The sequence below is a fragment of the Dinoponera quadriceps genome, unplaced genomic scaffold, assembly GCF_001313825.1.
Source record: "Dinoponera quadriceps isolate SergipeBrazil2010 unplaced genomic scaffold, ASM131382v1 scaffold566, whole genome shotgun sequence".
Classification (NCBI taxonomy): Eukaryota; Metazoa; Arthropoda; class Insecta; order Hymenoptera; family Formicidae; genus Dinoponera; species Dinoponera quadriceps.
In genome coordinates this window covers 2,268,235-2,285,212 of record NW_014555972.1, presented here as the reverse complement: position 1 = coordinate 2,285,212, position 16,978 = coordinate 2,268,235, and the positions used below count along the sequence as shown (strand labels likewise).

At 48.5% G+C, this 16,978-nt stretch overlaps 1 protein-coding gene across 2 annotated transcripts in view; it reads left to right on the top strand.

Annotated features, from left to right (window-relative positions):
* LOC106746411 overlaps positions 1 to 16,978 on the top strand; it is a 431,128-nt gene that overhangs the window by 135,341 nt on the left and 278,809 nt on the right. For both annotated transcript variants that reach the window (XR_001374598.1, XM_014623001.1), the window contains exons 4-5: positions 3,957 to 4,757; positions 5,644 to 6,719. Coding sequence is in view for 1 of the 2 variants with exons in the window: in XM_014623001.1 (XP_014478487.1) it covers positions 3,957 to 4,757; positions 5,644 to 6,719 (1,877 nt within the window). In the remaining variant the exon portion in view is untranslated. The remainder of the gene's footprint in view (positions 1 to 3,956; positions 4,758 to 5,643; positions 6,720 to 16,978) is intronic.

The following is a 16,978-nucleotide window of genomic DNA, read 5'->3' as shown; positions in this document are numbered from 1 at the left end:
AATTCAGGTCAGAAAGGGTTAAGAGCGCCAAAGTAACATCACGATTTCGGGACGTTCTCCTTATCGTCGATAATTACCGGTTAATTGAGGGTCGGTGGAGAACGAACGAGCGAGCGAGATTCAGCAATAGCAAATCGTGCGACGCGTGCAATTGTAAAACCGCGATATCGTCGTATTGTGTCATAAAATAATGTCCGCTCGCGTGAATTGTAAATGCGCGATTTTAATGTTTCGCGCACGATACGATCTGGAATGGCTAATGGCAGGGAGAATCCGGCCGACGGGGGCACGCAAGGATTTTATGCGAACACGTATCAACATTATTCGCGGCGAAATGCAGGTCGCATATCGTACGATTTCCCGCGGGGGCCCGACAGCCGTTTCTCTTTAATGATATTTAATAACACCGCGCGTCATTCGACATCGGCGCGAAAAAAATCGCTCCTTCGCATCGGGGTCAACGGCGCATCGTACGCTCATTCGGGACATTCCATCACGAAACGAGCTTTTTTCTTTTTATTGCCCCGAGAAATCGCGCATACGGCGCGACGTGCGAACCCGGTGATATTTTATTTCGACGTGTGTCGTACAATATTTTTTACATCTGTCACTGGATTTATACGATAAACAGGATCCAATAATCTACCGGGATTGATAGCCCCGAAAACTCGCCTGCTATTGATACGACGCGGCACGTTTCCATTCGTATACATATTTATTTGTTATAAATTTTAAAACACCGATGTTTACACACACCGGCCGTATTTATTTCTGATGCGCACACATTCGCGTACCATTACGCGCGCGAGGCCGCCGAGTTTACCTCTATGCGGATAAATACGTCGGAGGTGAATTAAACAAAATCTGATTTTCCGAATAATTAGACCGGCCCGCTAAATCATTAAAACAGCGTCCGCCGGATGTATAGCTTCAACAGCCGCGGGTGAAATATTAATAGCGCGGAAAATCGAGTTTATCATTTCGTAAGGTAATAACGAGCCCGAATTAAGCGCTAGACAAATTGAAGAATGAGCATATTAATTACGCTCCCACTCCATTAGAATTTACCGAGACGCCGTCGACCACATTTTCGCGTTACGACCGTAAGTACCGTAAAAATAGAGGGACATTAAATTCCCTCCAGCGACGAATTCCGGGTTAACATTCGCGAAACGGTCGCTCTAACGAGCTCCGCGATAATAAAAGTGAAAGGTGCGCGCGCGTTCGCGCCCAAGTCAGTCTCGAGTCTGGCGTGAGCGATTTTTTTGTCGTGAAAGGGGTTGAAGAAATTGACAGGACGGAAGAAAGGAAGGAAGGAAGGAGGAGGAGGAGGAAGAAGAAGAGGTGAAACGAGAGAGAAAAAGAGATGCCGCGATATTCCCGCTATCTCCGGGCGCCTTCTCAACATGTTAATTGTATATTTGAGGTGAGGCGATAAACAAGGCCTCGTCGGTAGCTCGCTCTTGCCGCGGAGAGTCTTCATTACCAGCTGTAATATATAACCGCAGCCCCGCGGGGGCATTCCCGATTCGCAGAGCGAGTTGCGAAATGCCGAGTACGTACCGGGTGACCTGAGAGAAATCGGCGAACGATCGCGCGATCCTTCCTACGAGCGAGTCACGAGGAAGGATCAATAATTTCTTCCGCGCTTGATTCTCCCCCTCGTTAACTCGCCATCTGAATTTCGGAGGCGAACGTCCCTCTCGTTACGAGCGAGCGCGACGACGTTGTCGCGCAGGCCGACTTTTGCGAAGTCGCCGCACCGGCTAATCGCACCCGGGAATCTCGGCTGTTCATCGTGCCCCGCAGCCTCCTGGGTAAGGGCTCTCGCGGGAAGAAAGCGAAATCGCGTGTGATCTCGGGTTTGAAGACGGTCCCTTCTCTTGCGTTACAGGGTGCGTCGGCTCCTCTCTGCGTTCTTTTATCTCTACAGGCTGTTTGATTGATTAAATAAAGAAATTTGTCTCAATCTCTTTTCAATGAAAATATCTAAACGACAATTTTCGTATTGTAAATATGCATGGAAATTTAGATTCCGGTAAAATCTCGGTTTTTATGTGAATGTCTAGATATTGATCTGTGTCTACAGGCTGAGAGGGAAAAATATTTAAAAAATATTTTCTCTCACAGTGTGACGATCAAAGTGGGTAATCACAGTAGATAATCAAACATCTAGATATTTATGTAAATATCGATAACGAAGTCATCCTCTTTCTTATGTTTAAATCAAACTTGAACTTTTCGCGCAGAATATTTGAGTTCCGCGATTACTCGTAAAATCGTTCCAAGTTCGATCTCAGGAGAGGTCGCGGGAGAAGGTAACATTGAATGGAGAACTTCTGCCCCGAAACGCCGAATTCACTAGAGAAGAAACAGCGGGCCAACCGATGGAATATACGTGGGGGGAAAAATTAGTTTTACATCAAGAATCGATATTTTCATACGTAAGCAAGAATATCATAATCTTCTTAGGACATTTTTAGCCTTGATTCGATTGAATTCATATCGACGCAAGTATTACTTCAACTCGATTCAAGACTAAAAGTCTTCTGAGAAGATTATAATATTCTTGCTTGTATATAAGAATATCTATTCCTGATTTAAGACCAATTTTTCTTCCACGTGGTCTATGGGTCTTGATTGAACTGCCGTTGAAGAAACATCAATTCCGAAGCGGTGAAGAAACATGGGCATGAACGTTCTTTAGGACATCCTGTATACATGTGTGCCGATCGGCCTTCGGGCTCTGAGGTGCGAACCGGTTTCCCCGACTCGATTTTCGACACGAGCTGCGAGCCGAGCCGCCCCCTTCAACCCTCTCGGACTCTTCCGACGGGGTTTCTTACGCATCATTTTTGTCCCCTCGTTGGAGAGAGAGAGAGAGAGAGAGAGAACGAGGCTTTATTCAAGACACGACGTGGCAGATAGCGACGGCACGCCCTCCCGGTGTCAGATTTTATTTATCTCACAGCGGCTTTTTGTTTCACGCTAAATACTCCGGCGTTTAAGAAGGCGGCCTTCCCCGATTTATGGCCGCCGCTTCGAGTTCAACTTCTTGCTCCTTTTCGTCATCCTTCTCGAGTCTTCACGCGATTCACACGGACTCTACGAGGATACTCGTCTGTCCGTCAACGGTTTCCCGTTTTCGTCGGAGGAGCGATCGTTCGTCTTAAACTCGAGAGTACGATTAAAGTCGCGTCATAGTTAAAGAATGGAATGCATTCAATACTACAATCGCTCGCTGAGCGCTCAGTGAACTCTTGTATCTAATTGGCGGGTATTTTGAGATCGAAAGAATACACCAATCGCGAATGTAAGAATTCAGAGTGAGCAGTTATAGTAGAGGAAAAGCATAAAATCGGCACACTATTTTGTTTTCAGGCCTCCAAAAACCCCGTTGAGGGTAAAGAATTAAAATGTATGTGCGGCTGCAAACGTTCCCCTACTAAAATATATTATAATTTTCTGAAAATTATTATATATTATCTTGCAAACGACTACTTTTTTAAAAAATTGCGGAAACAACGTTTCGGAAAAGTAGATCCAAAAACATATCCGTGATACCAGGAAATTTTCAAAAAATAAAATAAGCATAACGAAAACCAGTAAAATTAAAAAAAGAAGAATATAGCTGAACAAAAACATCAGCAGAACGAAAAATCAAACGATTACTGATAACAACCGGACACGTTTGCAAACAAAAAGAGCCATTTCGACTTCAAGTACTGTACACAGTAGATGAAACATTTGTGTTCTGTCTGACAGAGTTCATTACTTAACAACGTGAAGCGCATAATTACGTCGTTTCGCCATACTTGTGTCGGTTCGGTGCTTTTCCTCCGTTGAGCGCACCGAACGAAGGTGTCTTACGCGTGTAAAACAAATGTACGACGAAGAGCTTGAAACTTCGTTTCGGTTCGACCTAACGAATCACCCCCTCTCGTTCTTTGCTCCAGATAAACATGGAGGCGGTGACCTCGACCGACTACGACTCCACGAACCTGAGCCGGAACTTCAATCAGGTCGGCTTCAACACCTACAATTATTCGCAGTTCGAGGAGAAATACAAGCCGCGTCAAATCTTCAAGTACGGCGACGAGTACCTCGAGTACGGGCACAATTCGGTCCGGCTCGGCGAGAGATTCGGACGATCGCAGTCCAAGTGTCAGGACGGTGCGAGGCTCGCCGAGCAGCGGTACTCCCGGAGCCACTCTCAGCCCGAGCGGCAGCACCACCTCGCGCAGGAGACACGCTCCAAGTCTCAGGATTCCCGCGAGCTCACGTTCTACCAGATAGACCCGCCTCTGAAGAACTCGGAGAACCCACGGCAGCCGCATCACGACGTAAAGTCGCATCAGAAGCTGAAGAAGGAGCTGACCTTCTACGAGATAGACGGCCCGTCGGCCGTCGGTCAAGAGAGGAGGGAGAAGCCCGAGGTGTGCAAGGAGCGAGGTGATAAAGGACCCAAGTCCCACGACAAGTCGACCCATGCCGGCCCGGAGAGGCTGCTGGCCGCGAAGCACGGCAGGCACCCGGAACACAACGCGCCGTCGGACTGCCAGCTGAACCGGTCGCAGTCCGATCTCACGGAATGTCAGCTGCCGAATTACTACCGGAATAATCCGTACATCGATCCGCCCAAGTATCGACACTTCGACAGACCGCCGCGCTATCAGGAGACGCCGCCCAAGTATCACGCCGATCCGCCCAAGTACGCCGAGGTGTCCAGACGGCAGGATGACTTTAAGAGGATCCAGGTAAGCCGTAGGGCAGACGTAGGACGTCCAAGTACCTTGGAAACTCGGACGATGCGCGCGCGGGATGGGGGAGTCTTATCGATCGACGCGCCGATAGAGATCGTCCGTTGACATCGTGCGACGCGTGGGGCCGTCCGAGAAATTCAAGTTCGCAAGCTGAAAGCGCTCGTTGGAGCGCAGTTGTACGAACGCTCGTCTCTTAGAGCGAGTCGGCGATAATGTTTCGAATTAACTTGCAGAAGTGAGCGCGCGACTTATGTTTCGCACACAGGTGCTCAGCTTGATCCGTACTTCGATTTACTCATGCTTTATGAGTAAACGAGATCGCTCCCTTCGATTTAAAATCGATTATAAACTGAAACATCAGACGTAAAATAATAATTTTCTCAAACGTTAGAAATCCATATTTTTTTAAAGATTTCTCGATCAATAATTAATAATTCCTTAGCTTGCGAGCACAGACGCTTGAAATGATGGAACGAATTTTAATTATTACTCAATGTGCAAACATCGAAGACAATTGATCGATTATAAATTGATTTTTCGACGGAAGAGGTAATCGAATCAGGATCGCCCCATCGCCTCCGAGAGCGATAAACGCTAACAGAATCAGAGAAATCACGGGTACGCGACGCGAAACGCGTGGAAAAGCTGCAATGCGCGTCGGCGCANAAAAAAAAAAAAAAAAAAAAAAACAGGAAAGAGAGAGAGAGAAAGAGAAAGAAGAAAAGAAAATAGAGCACTGTTCGCGCGCGTTCGCTGTCGGTCGCGTTGCGTCGTTATTATTCCGTTCTCGCGTCGACTCACGTGGTTGCGGCCGGCGGTACGGCCGCGTATGAATCGTAGTACTACACGCCGACTACTATGTCGCGTTATCATTCGGCAGGAGGAGAGGGGCCGACGACAAGGCGGGGGCGGCGGAATCACCGGCAGCGGTGGAGGCGGTAGCGGCGGCGGCGGCGGCGGTAATTCCGGATCAGGAAGGGGGACCGCCGGCACTCATGGCGCCGAGACGCCCTCTAATCTGGCCAGTATCACGCCAACCGCGCGAGAAGCAACACGCGTGGTCGCCACGCGGTCGCAACGTTCGCTCTCTCACAGGACGTGCAATCCGAGCGGCGGCAACAACAACAACAACAACAGCAGCAGCAGCAACAACAACAGCCGAAGCAGCAAAGAGAACCTGCTGCTGCAGGAGGCTGAGGATGATTGCGACGCGTCATTAGCCACGGTTCGATGTCACGTCGAGTCGGTGAAAGGTCATCATCATTATCATCAGACCCGCGGGATCAGTAACGTCGGTAACGCCTTCTCGGATGGCGGCGACTCGTGCGGCGAGATAACGACGTGCGACAAGTACAAGGTCACAGGCTCGGAGCCGAATCGGGGGGCCGAGGCGGCTCAAGGTCGCGAGAGATCCATGCTGAAGATCGAGAAGCTCTCGGGGAAGGTCGGTCTGCACGCTGGCGGCGGTGAAGTTGCGCTCGGCGGCAAGTGCGGCGCGGAGAGGATGAAGTCGACGCAGGAGGCCGGGTATAACAAGCACGAGCCGCTCGGCAAGGCTAAGGGCCACGATGCCGGGCACGGTTACAAGGTGGAGAACCTGCGGTACTACGGCGAGCTGAAGGGCTACGCCGATTTCAAAGCTTACGGCAGTGTGGACAAGCAACCGGCAGTGCTGGTGTCCGCCCACGAGAAGTCGCATCTTCTTCACGCGCCTTCGTGCGACAAGGGTGACAAGTGCCACGGCAAGGTCCCGTCCGGCCAGGGTTACGCCAAGGTCGGCCAGCCGCAGCAGCCGGAGAAGAGCCACCACACCGGCGATCACTACTATCACAGATCGGCGCACTCGAAACCGCCGAACGCGTATCAGGTGTATCAGGAAACCAAGTACTCGTACAACGTGAGCGGGGTGCCCGGGACGCCGGCGCAGGCCAGCGCAGCCGCAGCCTTCTTCGCAAGGTCAGTTCAGTCAACCTATACCTGTGACTCTCTGTAGCTGTGCTCGATAGCACGCGTGTCGACGCACCTGCTGTCGCGACCGAGTGTCCCAGTTACCGGAACGTCGCGGCACCTCCACCAAGGCGGAGGCCTTCCGGTGGTACGGGATGTCCTTCGTCCCGCTGAAATTACGGGGTACGAAGTGACGGCTAGATTTTCGATTCTTTCGCATTTTTCGACGATTACGTCGGAACCCCCCGTCGGATGCTCGACGGAATGATAATTAGGACGAGTGTCGTGATATCTGAAACAAATAAATAATGACAAATCGCACATATTGATACGAAATTAATATCTTTTTTAGCATGTTTCATGCGTGGAGTCACACGTATCAGAGATGAATGATACACGGGGATAAGTTCCATTCGTTGAGTTTCGTCTTTTTTTTTTTTCAGCCTTCGAGTGATTCCGCTTTAAATTATAAGTGTCTAATTTTTCATTATCCGTATCCTTCTCTCGTTTCTGTACGTTTTGTGGGAATTGCCGGAAATAATGTTGCGCGCGCGTCTAATTTCGATATCGCACTGAGATTTTCCAAAGTTTATTTATCATAAAGTTTATATATTAGTTAAGTAAATTTCCCAAAGTTTCAAGCTCCGAGACACGTGCTTCTTTCATTTCAGTAATTTCGAAACGTTTCGTGCTTCTCAGTACGAATACGCGTCAACGATTGATTCGTGATAAACACGAATAGAAAGACGACGATTTCATGACATTAAAACAGTTTAAACACGCGAAAGTTTAGCTCGGTCATTACGGCGGTTTTTGTTTGTTCGTGGAAATTTATATTCTCGTCAGATATGCCCCTCTCTCTTTCTCTCTCTCTCTCGCGCGCGCGCGCGAAACGACCAATTTATAGCGTCATAACCGTGTGTATACACCTCGTATTCCGTTAGCGCATATCTAGCGAGTAAACGTAAAAATCGAGCGCCCAGCATTTTTCATCGTTATCAAGCAGGTCTGCTTCTTCGAGCGTGAACGCAATCGGCGGCAATGCTCGCGATACGTTAGCAAAGGTATTATTTATTACGCGAATCGACGCAGCTTGTTTGTTCGCGGAGAAATCTATTAACTCTAAGCGCTAAGCTATCTCCCCCGGGCCCGGCATTTAAATTTCGTTTTAATCGACAAAAAGCCAATGCACTCCGATAAACGAGTCTGAGCGAAATTCGAACACGTGCGATTTAGCAAAGCCCCCGTGGCGCTGGGCTTTCGAACGCCTTGCTCGCGAGAACGCCACATCAAACGAGCGACTCGTTACTTTGTGTCTTCCTCTGTCTCTTATTCATCCGGAGCAACGAGTTTTCCGTGTTTTAACGCGGATAATCGCGATTGTACGGGCGCAGCCAGCTGCGGAATATAATACGCGGCTTTAAGCCCCAGAGTGCTCGCCTATCTAAATGCAACGCGAGTGGCCGCGTGGGCGACACTTTAAACTGACGTTTTTTTTAATAAAAAATCGCTTCAGAAAGTAGCAATGTTTATTTATACAGGAATAACAATGACGAGAGGTCTGATTTAAAACAAGAAACTTTTAGCTTCTTTTTCTCAAAATTGAAGAACGAAGAATTTAAGAACAAATTGGGAGGAAGTCACGAGTGGATCGATATTGTTTTGGGTTTATCGATATAAATAAATTGCTCTCACGTCTTTTATGAACCCCAGCCAACAAAATAACACAGCATTAACAACTAATGAAATGATGTGAAAGATACGTGATTTTGATGACAATGACGTCATGCGACTTAAATAGAATGTAACTTCAACGTGATTTTGGGTACTAAAATGGTACATCGTCACGTCGGAAAGATGTGTCGTCAACGTCGAATATATGTGGACGTATTTTGTATATTCAAATATTGACATGGCATTGTGCAAGCGCTGTTTTGATGAGACTATAACTCAAACAGCATGTAATATCGCAGTAATATTACTGAGATATTAAAACGGGATACATATAATATTTCTGTAATATTCGTATTATGTTGTAATGCGATAAAGATTTTGAAGTATTACTGCAAAATTTCGCAAATATTTCCATGTGATTTATCCCACTGTAATTACTGATATTTATGAAATACTAGGAATACACAGATGCGCGTTATTTTTAAGTTAATAAATATTCTATTACCTGGAAAGAAAAAGAAGAATTTCAGTTTATGTAATTGAAAAGCACAAACTATACGAGGAAAAAGTTTGCTGGTTCAATTTCGGCGCGCCCTGTATAGATAATTTAATCATCCTTTTCAAAGCAAGTATCACATACATAACTGCAATGTTCCGGAGGTCCAATCTGTACATCTTTGGCGTGATTTGCTAGCGGCCTCATCGCTCTCTTCGGTAAAAGGAAACAACTTCACGCTTCCGGGCGCAGGTTGTTTCCAATTTCCCGCAATGGACAAGAGCAGTCCCTAAGTGACAAATACACGGAGGTGGAAGATGGATGCTTGTTAGTATTTCTCGGAATGTGCATTTCTGTAGGGTTGAGCTCGCGTCGTCGTCATTTCTTCCTCTTTCCGCAAGTGGCTGGGATCGCGGAAGCTCGATCCTCTCCGACCCGTCGGACTTAAAAAGCACGTTTTCATCGCACCCCCACGAAGTGCACGCGACCATCCTTCCCGGTTAGGTCGGAGCTTTGATCTCCGGCCCGCGTATTCCCGACGTACGCACATTGCGCGCGCGCGCGGAGCTTGCGTGCGAGCGAGCGTAAATCGCATGTGGTTTACGTGCGAGGAGAAAGCTCTCTCCCGCGGCCGCAGCCATCTTTTCCCCTTAACCTTAGGCGCGACCTCAGCCCTTTAATAACCTTGCTCATAGCTCGTGGATATTGTAAAGCACAATGGCATTCTTGGGGCCGCCCGCTCTCACCCCCCTTCGCCCGTCTTTCCACCTCCGTCTCGCCCACGTCTTTGTATGTGTATCTGTCCTCCTCTCGCTCTCCATAGAAATCACCCTCGCTCGTTCCTCCTCTTCTTGTGTGTATACGTGTGTATCGCGCGAATCCGTGTAAGTTATTAGCGGCGGCTAATTACGAAGTACGCTTAATAACGACGTACGTCGAATCGAAAATTTTCTGGACGCTCGTGGGTGGAGAGGAAAGGAGAGGGTGGGAGGGGATGCTTGAGGGCGGACTGCCGGTTAGCGGCGGACTTGGAAACGCCGGCGAATTATTCAAAGCGAATAGGACTGTTATTATCCGGATGTTCGGCTATCCATGCATATAATAAGCCCGGGCTTTCAAAGCGGCCACGGCTTTAGGCTTACGCGAGTTTTAACAGCGTTGTTACGCGGCCGTAGCGATGACGCTCGGTGATCGAGGCAATCCGACGATATTCAAGTCTCAATCGGCCACGATCCGAACATGACGCGTCCACGGATCTGTCCTTTCATCTCCCTTTAATCTCTCTCGCGCGCGCACGCGCGCGCCTAATTATTTGGCGTCAAAAGTGATGAACGGGTGTCCTCGCCGCGCGTTGTCGGCTCTTTTGAAACGCAGCCGATTCCGCGCGATATTCCGAGCGGAAAAACACCCTTCAATCGTTAAATCTGCCTTTTTCGTTCGCTCATGACCATCGGAACAAAGTGAATCTCCTAATTAATAACAGCGTACCAATTTACGACAATTGCGTGTGTTCCTAATAAATTAGGTAACATTTATAAGCTCCATATTTGTCCCGAAAATCGTGTTTTCACTCTAAATTTTATATGCTATTCGTCACAACACGTTTGCAACTTAACACACGTGTACTATTAATTTATCAACTTATTCTCGCAATAAGTTACTTCGCCACTAATTGGGACATTATCCTCGTAGGATCATTGTTATTCAGCGGAGGAATATCGCGCGACGATGCATCGTTGAAACGTAACTTCGCGGCGTTTCCCTTCTCGCTCCCTCCACCCCCCTCCTCNCCCCCGATTGATTGTGTCAATCTCCGGGAACAGTGTTTCCTCTTGGCGTATTTTTAGCTTTACTACGCGATCCTGAGCCAACCGTCGTAAATATTGTAGCACCGCTACGTGCGTAGAATCGTGACGTATAGCGTGCGCTATTACAAGTCGGTTAGCTAACCAGTCATTAACGTATAATAGCGTATAGCGGGCGATTGAACGGTCGTGCCTCGGGTTCGAATGATTTCAATGCACTCGTCTCGAGACAGTGGCGCCTGTCCTCCATGTACTGTCTCTCTCTCTCTCTCTCTCTCTTCCTCCCTCCGGTGCCTCCTTCCTTTTGCTCCTTGACGTTTCCTCAGAACCGGCGCTCGCACTCTCGTAGGAAGTCGCCGTGCGACGAGAATTGAAATTAATCGCGCGCCATTCGTGCGAACGTTGATGACGCTCGACAGCGTGTTGTTTTTTTTTTCTTTTTTATTTGTGTAATTATGCAAATTGAACTACCGAATTAGTCGTCTTTATATCGTATTTTGTATTGCCGGTATCTCACGTTTGCACTTTGCTCGCTATCCTGTCGGCGTCGCTGTTAATTGATATTTATGAATGCGTTAATACACTCCAAGTAGACGCAAACGTTGACATCGACGGAGCAACATTGCAGTTTACAACCGGCGATGCGTGCTAATGGATAGCCTTTTATGAGTACTAATGAACGAACCGAGAAAGATAGCTGGAATTGCTTTGATCGCGAGGCGGCGAGCACAGTTAGAGTTACACACGTGGTGCGCGCATGAGACTCGCGTTCGGAATTAACAGTTTCCCCGCAATCTCGTGCCGATCGTACACTGAGAAAAATGTCCGGTCTGATCGGATAATCCGATCGAGAAATAACAAACGGAAAATATATCCGATCGAGTCGTGTTTCGATGCGATGAAAATCACAGCGGATATACGAAAGGCGTCTAATTTCCCGATTAAGTTTCATCGGACAAACTGTGTCGTCCATTACTTGACCGGATGATAAAAGTAACAATCGGACACATCGTTTAATCGGTTCATCCGATTGGAATTGTTCTCAGTCCGATCGCCGGTCTTACGCGCGGAGAATTTTCGCAAAGAATGCAGAGAAATTTGTGTCCGCGTGTGCAAATACCGACCCGGTCTCTTTCGTCCTCGCGTCTTTTTCACATCGCGATCTTCGAGATTTCTCTCCGCGCGTACGGCACATCGATACCGCCGCGAGAACGAGTTCGGGACGTTTAGAATGTCGGCGAGTCGACGAACGTCGTCCAACTTTTCGCCAACTTCGCGCTCCACTCCGCATTTCTTATTCGGTTACTCGCCGGCATGGAATGGTCCAGCCGTCGTTTCGTTTTAACCGTTTCTCCGGCGTCGACGTCCGGGATCTAAATCCGTTTCGCAAACGCGCCGCGAAGAGTTGTCGGCGGTTGGTTGCCGGGCGCGCTTCTACATTTCCTTCTCCTTTTTTTTTTTTTTCTCTAAATTTCCTCGCGGTAGAACTCCGATGGAGGTCGATTTCCCGATGGGCTCTCCGCCGGCGTTTGCTCTCGTAAAGTTGAAATTTCGAAACTTTCGAATCGATGTTGCCGGTCTATACGAAGCCCGGGCGCACAGCAAATAAAATTGACCTAGGTTGCACATTCTGCGACGGGGGTAGGGTAGGGGGGGGGGGAGGGCGGCGAAAGGACGGAGGAATGGAGCGGAGAACGCGAGAGAATAAGGTGAAACTGAAGGCGGTGGGCCAAGTCCGCCCGTATTGTTGGTCGTCGTGACTTTATTGCCCCTTTATATTGCCTCCGCGATGCGTTCGTTCTCTCTCTCTCTCTCCCTCTTTCCCTCCCCTCCCGTGTCCTTCCCTCTGTCTCATCCTCCGCTCATTTCCCTCTCCTCGCCTCGTCCACCGACGCTCGTCGTTGTCTCTCACTTTCGACCTCTCGCCCTCTCGGGGTCGCGATTTTTACGAGGCAGCTAGTCGCCCGCGTCTCCCGAGGATGCGTCCGCCCGCCGTTATCCCTGGAAATTGCAATCTCGGTCTCGCGGTAGTCGGCTCCGCTCGTAATCGAGAAACGGGAAATAATATCGGGCAGATCCGCTCGCGATCACGCGGGGTTCGGCCGTAATCTGGAGGACTGCGCGCGAGTCGCCGGTTAAAGAGACGCGTCCTCTCTCTCTCTCTCTCTTTCTCTCTCTTTTTTTTTTCTCGGAGGCGACCGGGCTTGCGCGGGCTCGCCTTTTGTACCGCCACTTGCGGGCGTATTTTGCCGGTCTTTAGTGCGAGCCTGGAACCTCGAAAAATTGTGCCGTAGGAATGCAAATGTGGCGCGCGCTTACACCCGGTCGTGTTCGGCCGAGCGAGCGGGATTTTATTCGCGCGAGACGTTGAAGAGACGCCGTCGTGAAATCGCGGAAAAGGAGGGAGGCGTTCTCGCGATTTTTCGACGAGCGAACGCGCGAGCGTGCGCGCCTTATTCCATGCGTATTTATGGCGCACAGGATTTTGTCCGCGTCCTCTCCCAAGGCTCGGCGTGGGCAACGCGATAGCACGCTGGGATCCTATTAGACGTACTCGGATAACCCTTAATTAGGCAGATGGGATGCGAGGGACGAAACGTAAATACGCGCGCCTGCGCATACTGCTCCGTGGAAACGTATCCTATTTAATTTGAAAACCGAGGAAAGATCGTTATCTCGTTATATACGCGCGGGCGGTCGCGCACGGCGATAATAATTATTGGCGCGGGTGTAAGAAAGGGACGCGTCGCGAAAAATCGTTCGGCCTTTTTCGCGCCACGCGCCCCCAGCCGATATACCGAGTGGCCCGTTGAAACCGCATTTTGCCAACGCGTGAAAACGTTTCGGAACTTGAGCGATAACGTCGTATCTAAATCTGAAGACTGACAGACGTAAATTCGTGAGTGCGAGATTTTCGAACTAAACGCAACCCGAATCGATATTTTCATGCTATTTCTTAAGTACAGTTTGCACCTGTCTAGGTGGTCGATATACTAGCATTAGAGAAAAAATTCTATCGCGTAGATCGATTAAATGATACAGGGTTGTTATTTTTATCGTCCGATCGTGATGAATACTTTTGGCCGATAAATTTGCCGACGCACGTCACCGATGAGACCTAATCGGAAAATTAGTCGCTTTTTGTATACCCGTTGTAATTTTCATTGGGTAAAAGCACGACTTGACCGGATGAAATGTCGAAACGGTCAGATATTACAGGTATCAGATATCAGATTGAATTTTGACTCAGATCCAGATCGGTGCCGACACGATCGTACGCGTTTCTCGGCGCAATTCCAACGCGCCGTAGACTACAATTTATTCTCGCAGTCGGCCTGCTCGTCATTCGATAAGCGACGGGAGTCTGTGGGATGACCCGTTAGTAGCCGACAACGAGCCTGCCGACGACCCCGGGCACATCCTGTGGGTCACCGGTGATCCCCGGACTCTTCGTTCAACAGGTAGCGTTCTCTCACAGCCCGAGTTCGTCGGCGACCCAGCCCTCTCCATTATATTCATATCATGTAAATGCGCCCTACCGCTTCGGCCGACTCCTATTTTCCACCCCTGTACCAAGCCAAACGTAAAACTGTACCAAGAGAGAAACAGATAGGAAGAGAGGGAAAGAGAGGGAAGGAGACGAAATAGAGAAAGGAAAAGCGAGAGAGCGGTGGCGAGTTTGAAAAAAGGGAGAATAGAAAGAGAGCGAGTAAAGGGTGAGGGGGGCGTAGGGAGGGAGGGAGGAAACGCCGTCTCTGCTTTACATTTATTCTAATAGGATAATATCAACTGTCTCGGCACCTGGACGTGGCGCCTCGTTTGCCGTAGTAATTCCTCTCAGCCCATACCTTCACCGCGACACCGTTCGATTACGTTCGTGATCGGCGATCCGTACTTACTTGTACGTCGTTTTTGTCGTGTCTTATCCTCGGAAATGATCCAAGTATCGTTATTGAGGCGACGTGGGGATCAGTTACGCTATTATGGTATTTTCTATTGTTTATTTCACGGTTTAGTATAGATATTTAAAAGTTATATTCGCGATACCTGTTGTCGGCCCGATGTTATCTCTGCGAATCCCGTCTGAACGGAGAATTTCGAGATACATCATTGAACAAGCTACGATACGTTCATACTGGTTATTGGTTATCTAATGTCGATTTCTCCATATGAGGTGTAAAAAGAATTGTTTTCGAGTGATTTAATACTCGATCCGTAATGTTTCGCGACTCGCGGTGATTGTTGTGATCCTCCCAGTAGTAAGCGACGACGCTTGACAATTGGGAACTTTACTCTTCTTTCCGATAGTTCTTCGACTTTCATGCGTCATGCACTTATCCACGGCCGAGTTATTACGAGTTTCGAGTGGACGAGCGACAGATGCACCACGGCGCGGAGCACGGTGTATCGGTGGGTTAGTTATTCCTGTCTCTCCTCTTTCAAAATATTGAATCGGGCTCTTGTCGGCATCGTGTTCATTAACACACACGCGTTTCTCCGATCGAATCGTGTCTACGGGAGTGTCAGTGTCAATGTCAGTATCAGTGCTGCGATGCAGTATCTGAAGCAGCCGGGAGCGAGGATGCTAAATCAGGAAGCTAGAACGGAAGGCCGGGACGACTGAACGCGGTCAGTGATGTACATATTTGCAGGTGTATCTTTTATGCAGGACGCTTGAACTTGACGATATAATAAGAAGACACCCGTGTCGAAAATGAGACCAACACTCGAAGCCCCGTTATTGTTCGACAATTCGTTTAATTCGCCTTCAATTATTCGTCAACCTGTAGATTTCATTGACATCTTGAGAACGGGATTAAAAACAAAATGATAAGTAAAGTTTTCAGCGTGAAAGTAGCCATTTATCACACTTGACGTTATAAATATGTCAATTTAATTAATATCAAGTGTCATTACTGTGAATAAAATTTAAGTCGAGATAATTCATATCATCCGTCGGGGGGAAATTAGTGTCGGTTCATTAACATTTTCAATTTGTGAGCGAGTAACACACGACGAATGAGTTATTTCAGATTGAAATTTAGACGTGGACTTTCTGGGTCATGTGAAAAATGTGAAAATTAACATTATATTTTTTGCCGTACAGTATTCAATATTATCGCGATCGAATCCAAATTTACTCCAATAATCGCGTTATTACCCAATTCCACTTGATGCATTCTTCCCCCGTACAGTTAAACACACAATATCGATCAGCGCGCGCCGAATTCCCGAGCGGTTGATCCAACTTCGGCACGGAGATAATTCCTTGCGAAATATGCGTAAGGAATTTTTATCACATACCAGCCACAGTTGTTGCTGCGGGTGATTATAAAGTAGCTTAAGGTTTTAGAGGGAGAAAAATATCTCCTTCCACCTCTCTCTCATCTTCTCCTTCTTTTTATCTTCCGTGCATTTTAATATTTAGCAGCTTTTCGCAGATTTCCTTTCCACACTTCGTGACCGCGTTAGCATCTTTATATCCTCCTTTATATCTTTATTAACGCTACCTGCGCTTATCATGTATTATCTTTCTCCATCTTCCCGCGCATGTACAGCGCCATCCGGGAGAGGATTTCGGCTTTAGCACGCGAGAAATATACAGAATCCTCGCGCTTCCTTCCATTTTTCTCTCCCCCCCCCCTTCTCTCTTTCAGTACGAATCCGTAGATGGATTCAGAAAAAGCGCGCGGAGAACCTGCGGACACCTTATATATATTTCCGCTGTACTCCACCCTTCCTCCCTCCTTTATGCGCGTCTACTTCGCGTCTCTTCCATTTGTACATCGATGAACGTACCCACCAGCTTGTCACGCGCGTCGTCGTCGCCGTCATGCGGCCTGCTCGTGTGGGTGGCGCATATCCAGAGTCATCGTCTTCTTTATATCGCATCTCGTAACGCATCTCGCCGCGCATCGACGCGGCGTCGGCTATTAAACGTTTAAACGACGCGCGTCCATCACTCTTAATTACACGTATCACCGAAGCCGCGCGACGGGGACGCTCGTCGCGAAATTAATTCGCCGGCTGCCCGCGGCTGACAAACGGGAAGTTTCGGCGGAGATTTATTTGTTTACCGCAAAAACTTCGATGGGAGAGCTCGCTCGCTCGCTTAGGCCGGCCTGATAAATCTTCGGTACGCTCCTCCCCGGGATTATGCGACTTTTTTTCGCGGAAGATGAAGGGCATTGCGCGGCGCGCATCGACGGGGAATTTAAGCGTTGAAATTGTTTAGCTTGGAAACACGAGCGCGCGTCTGATTTTCCGATGGTTCCCCCCCCCCCCCCCCCCCC